This window comes from Molossus molossus, unplaced genomic scaffold, assembly GCF_014108415.1.
Source record: "Molossus molossus isolate mMolMol1 unplaced genomic scaffold, mMolMol1.p scaffold_m16_p_11, whole genome shotgun sequence".
Taxonomy (NCBI): Eukaryota; Metazoa; Chordata; class Mammalia; order Chiroptera; family Molossidae; genus Molossus; species Molossus molossus.
Window position 1 is genome coordinate 16,025,707 of NW_023425346.1, and position 6,000 is coordinate 16,031,706.

Below are 6,000 nucleotides of genomic sequence, written 5' to 3' on the forward strand. Positions count from 1 at the left end.
CTTAATGTGAAATGTAAATGAGATAATATAAAGCATTTAGCACAGGGCCTAACACATAATTCTTGATAAATATTAGCTCTTACTACCTGACAAACAAAACCTTTTTGTCTTTTTTTTCATCTCTCTCTGTCTTTTATGAAAGTAAATTTTCTAGAGAATAAATTTAAGCAAAGTTACAAGGAAATAAGTCTTGAAATCCACATATCGGAAAACAATTTTAAGTCTGAAAGATTTGCACAGTAAAGCTTCTCTAATTAATTAAATCAAATTCATAATGCTAAGATTTTTTTTTTTTTTGCTATTACTTAAAACAAGAATAGTTAACCTTACTAATAAAAATAAAAGTCTTTAGTTCTGAAAAAGGGCCAAGTCCCCATGGTGTAATAGAAAAAACACAGGGCTTAGACACAGAAAAACTTAAGTGCAGATAGCAACTCTCACCAGCTGCTAACTACATGACATTAAAAAAGTAATTCAGCCCAGCCTGTGTGGCTCATGCACCAAGAGGTCACTGGTTCCATTCCCAGTCAGGGCATGGCCCAGGTTTCTTGCTGGATCCCCAGTAGGGGGAGTGCGGGAGGCTGCCGATATTTTTCTATCTCTATTATCTCCCTCTCCTCTCCCTCCCTTCCTCTCGCTCTAAAAAATCAATTAAAGAAACATATTTAAAAAATACACTAGGTAAGTTTTTTAAAGTAATTTAAAATGTCTAATCTGGTCCAGCTGGTGTGGCTCAGTGGCTGAACGTCGTCGACCCATGCACCAAGAGTAACTGGTTCAATTCCCAGTCAGGGCACATGCCCAGGTTGTGGGCCAAACCCCAGTGGGGGACATGCAGGAAAAGGCCAATTGATGTTCTCTCTCATGGATGTTTCTATCTCTCTCTCCCTCTCACTTCCTCTCTTCTAAAAATAAATAAAGGAAAAAATAAATAAATAAAAATAAAATGTCTAATAAGTTTTTTCACTTGTAAAATAAGGTTAAAAAAAAAAAAATAGTTGTCACCAGATTAAAGAAGATAAGGTAAATAAAATGCCTGGCCAGCAAGTCCTCTACGGGTACATCTTTCCTTTCTGTGCTTAAAAATAAAATTTCTGAACTGTATTTTACAATGAGGCTGGAAAGTTCATATACAATATATGCGCAATCCAAAATCAATGTTTTAACACAAAATAGTCTGGAAAAAAAAAAAAAAGGAGAGATGTTAGGAATATCTAAATAAGACTAACTTCTCAACAGGAACACGTCTGTTACACTTACTTCAAACAGCATGCAAAATTGACCCATGAAGAAATAAAAATTTTAATGAACTTTTTTGGAAACACACATAGGGAATGTTTTTGCCCTTGAAGATGGCTGGAAAAATAAACAGCATTATAAAATAGTATTTCCAGAATTCATGTAAGAAACATGAACTTTGCACTTATGTTCTCCTCTGTGTACTCAGCCCTTCCTTCCCCTCTGCTCTCAAGGTCATCCCATCTACACTTATTGCTAGAATGTAGTTAAAGGATGAATAAAGTAAGTTCTTCATTCGTGGACTCCATTAAAATATTTATGCTTGCATTTTAAGATTGATAAAAAGTTGAAGTCAATTAGAGAAATTCCTTAATTCATTCTCGATTTGAATATATTCAATAGTTCCAAAAGAAGGCTATATTAACCTGTGCTATCATAATCAAAAATAATTTACTGACTCAGTAAATATCAGGAAAAAATAAAAGACATAGCGGGGAAAAAGAAATTTTACAATGCAAAGTTCTGTAACCAAGCCACAACATAATAAAAGTACTGGCTTAACTGTTGAAGAAATTTGAGTGAAAACATGCAAAAAATAACAGATTATTTTAACATTTCAAGTGTTACAATGTGTCTAGAACTGTTTTGTTTTATTTTTCTTAAATGTTTTCCTCACCACTGGCTGTTGCTTTGAGTTCTATAATTTAGTTCTTAAGCAACCAGCTCTATCAATGAGAATCTCTGTGGCCAAATTTTATTCTACAGCACTATTCTAATACAGATAGGGTATCAGTATGAAAGAACTATTTCTTTCTAAACTCTTTTCAAAAGGAGTTTTTTTTTATGATCTGTGCTTTAGTGATTCTTCATATGTTGAGATAAAGGATCTTTGCTGAAGGATCTTTAAGTTCTGGGATTTAAACTTCATGTTTCCTAACTCTTACAGCTTTTATCTAAGACCACCAAGTTTCATAGAAGCCCACTTTTTCAGTCACCTTTTGCCTAATTTATATAATGAAAAGGAATGAGCAACCTGATTAAGGTTTTCATTTTCCACTTACATTAAGTAGGTAACTGCAATTATAGACCTAAGACATCAATGCATTCTCTAACACACAAAGGAAAACAGAAATTATAGGTGCACAATTTCCATCTGGAGACCACAATTTTCTGAAGCCTAAAATTCCCTAGTAAGGCCTTACTTAGAAATGTGTGTCCCAGGATCCAATCTCAATGAGCTATATCTTCTATGTGCTACTAAAGCTGAAGATGTACTATTCCAGGAGTTGCATTAATAGGCAACTGAAAGACCAAAAAAGCCTTTTGAAGATCAAAATAAATGAATCTCTAATGATGGAATTTTAGATCGTGATAGATGGTAAAAGAAAGTAATGGGCAATGAATGGGGAAGCCTAATCAGTTCCATTCAAATCATTATGAGTGTCCAGTTAACAACCTCTCTTTATGAGGTAAAACTAATGTAATATAGCAAAATGTAACAATGTAGTAATAACTGAAATATTAGAACAAAAATATCCTAAATATAGATTTGAACCCTCTCTACACCTCCTGGTCACTCCTTGGGTGTTTTAAATTGAAGGATGACCTATCAGAAAGGTCACTTAAAGACAGTTAACCTCAATGAAATATCTAGTATACTAACTCAAAAATAACCAAAACTGTATTTCAAAACAGGAAAAAAAAGTGAGAAAAAGTAACATCCTACTTAAGATGTTATTTATTGCGGCGACAATTATCTACACTAATTTTATTGACAACCCAATAATTTCTAAAGCACAAAATATTAATTAGGTAGCAGTATTTTTCAGTTTAACAAAACACACTTGAAAATTCCCTCTCACTCCGGCCAAATCTAATTTAGAACCCTCAACATAAAACTATTCACCAATTAGACTAAGAAGGGAGAAAAAAAAAAAATACTGGTTCAAGGAAGTGAGACTGGATTACAAAAAAAGTAGCTTTACTAAGCTGTTCACCAAAAAGAAAATACATATAAGTTCCAAGGCTAAACTAGGCTAATTTTTCCCAAGGGAAAATATTAATAGATGGGTTGTTTCCCTATGTGTGGCTGGGATTTTGGAATCTGCAGACAGCAAATAGAGGAGCTCCTTTAAGAATAGTTTGCCCAATAATAAAGGGCGGGGGAGGGGGGTGAAGGTTGGCAATCCACCTCTCCCACCCCCAAAATTGGAGTATTTGGGGAATTAAAACAAATGTAATAATAAATCAGGACAGGACACACCCACAAAAAGAAAAATTCCAATACTATACATAAAGTAGTCATTCTACACTAAAATATAGGCAGTATTTTCTATGTAACTCCAAAGTGTGGTATAACTCTCTAAAATGCCTGATAAAACAAAAGGAAAGACCACTTTTTAACGCCATTCTATATTTTAGTAAACGACACTACAGATCTATGATAAACAGCTCTCTGAAAAGCAAGCACAGTCCCTTATATACCTTAAGACACCGTCACAGAATGAATGTACACAACTTAAAATTATTTTCCCGGGTGCTTCCTTGCCTCCTTCCCTGGAGAATAAAAACATATTTTTTAAGTGCACATAACTGATACCTAGCGCCAGGAACTCGGTCTATTTGAAATCGGGTTAATTCTGAAAGTTCTAATAAGATGTGTTCAGGTTGGAAACGAAAAACTACCTTATAAGGGTATAAAAGACTGAAAGCAGGAAGCGGCTTTGACAAAACTAAGGAAGTTGCAGCGCGCTTGCTCACTGGGGGACTTTTTTAAGGCAAGAGAAGTAACACATGACATCTTTCTCAAATTAAAATGTGACCTGGTCCGCCGGGTAGAACGCAGGGTGCGACGGAAAAGACCGGGAGCTGGAAACGAGGAGGAGGTGGGTGGCCACATGAAAGCCCCGATGTGGCTGCCCATTTCAGAGCCCAACTCTCCCATTCCCCCACCCACACCCTGGGCAGTGTTGTCACAGCAATCTTGCAAAACGCACAAGGAGAGCTGCTCTCCTCTCGCTCCTCTGCCCAGCCATCCCCGCGCTCAATCCCCTCCACCCCAACCCAACGGGCAGAAGGGGCGCAGAGGGACGGAGAGCCGAGCGCCCGGGCAGGCGACCGCCGCGCACCTCCCGGGCCGCGCTGCCCACCGCGGTGGGGGAAGGGCCGGGAGGGGCAGCGAGAAATGCACCGCGCGGGGGTTCCCGGCCCCGCGCACCCGCCCAAGTCCCGGAGGGTGAAGCCAGGGAACCAGGGAGGCCCTGCCACTCGGAGCCCCACTCCGAGCCCCACCCCTCGCAACCCGACCGGGCTAGGGCTGACACCGCCGGCGGCCGCACCATTCATCTCCAGACCTCCTCCCTCCCCCGCCATTTTCCTACCGCAGCCTCAGTTTCCCCACCCCCGCTCCAAGCCCCCGTACCCGGTGCCACAGTCCACCACACAGGCCGGCAACCGTCCCGCCATCTTCCTCCTCGCCTGCTGCTGCCGCTGCCGCCGTCTGCTCCGTACCGGTTGTGGCCAGGGATTGGCGGCGGAAGACAGGCGCTATCTGACCATCCACAGCCGGGCCGCCTCTCCGTCCGTGGGGGAGCCGGGAAGCTGAAGCAGTAGCGAGAAAGCTGCAAGCTCGGTCAGCAGCTACCACTTCCGCAACCCAGGCGGGCAGGCAGTCCCCGCCCTGCCCCGCCGCGGCCTCCTCCCCCTCCTTCTCCCCTCCTCCTCACTCCTGCCCCCACCCTACAACTTCTTCCCCTCGCGCAGCCTTTCCCGGGGAAGCCAAGATGGCCGCCGGTGCCGACGCCCAGGCCAGGCCAGGCCCAGGCAGCGAGCGCTCCCCCTTCCGGCTCCGAGCGGGAGGGGCGAGAGAGCATGCGCAGTGACGTGCCGTCGCGGGCGGCCGCTCCGGTCCCTACGGAAATGAAATCCACTTCAGGTTTTCCTAGAGCGTAGGGGCGGGGGAGTCAGCCCGTGCCTCCAGTTCTTCTGAAGCTGAAAGGGGCTTTTACTTTCAATTACTTCCCTGCCAGGTTGTGTAAGGGAGGGAATCGTGTCCCGCAGCCACGACTGTCTTCTGCCGTGCCCGGGGCAAGACGGCCTAATTGAAAACGTTGTCAGAGGCACACAATCGCTCTTAAAACTGAGCGGCTGCTTTTCTGGGTGGAAAAAGCGATATTAGACTGGGGGTGAGCAGTCCGGGGACGGATGAACAAAGGTTTGCACCCTGGCTCTTCTGCCTTTGTGCCGGGCTTTCATTCATTTACCCTTGTGCGTTGTTGCAGCATTGCCCGTTACAGTGGTTCCAACGTGCTGGGGTTGTAGGCCTCCACCGAGCAGGACTTTGCCCACAAGGAAAGCATGCTGCTCGGGAATATATTCTACGTAATATACATAAATAGGCCTTTATTAAATAAAGCCTTTGGATGATGATAGAGATTTCCCTCTGGTGTAATTTAAGATCATACTATCCTACTAAAAGAATTATACGAAGGATTAAGGACCAACATTTTTCATTTAAAAAAAGTTTAAAAACTGGAAAGACTTGAAGGATGGTTTTCAAACTTTAGTGTGTATCAGAATTACCTGGAAGGCTTGTTAAAACATTACTGGGCCACATCCCCGGTGTTCTCTGATTGGGTGGTCTGGATTGGAGCCCTATAATTTGCTTTTCTACCAAATTCCCAGGTGATGGCCTGGGACCCCACCTGGTGAAACTAGACGTTTAATAGCTTTCTTCTCTACCAGATTTATCTTCTGATAATC

The 6,000-nt window shown here is 42.5% G+C and overlaps 1 protein-coding gene across 1 annotated transcript in view; it reads right to left on the reverse strand.

Moving 5' to 3' along the window:
• ACTR3 (actin related protein 3) overlaps positions 1 to 5,023 on the reverse strand; it is a 49,889-nt gene extending 44,866 nt beyond the window's left edge. The window contains exon 1 of the mRNA XM_036253325.1: positions 4,661 to 5,023. Coding sequence (XP_036109218.1) covers positions 4,661 to 4,704 — 44 coding nt within the window. The 5' untranslated portion in view covers positions 4,705 to 5,023. The remainder of the gene's footprint in view (positions 1 to 4,660) is intronic.
• Between the last annotated feature and the right edge of the window lie 977 nt (positions 5,024 to 6,000).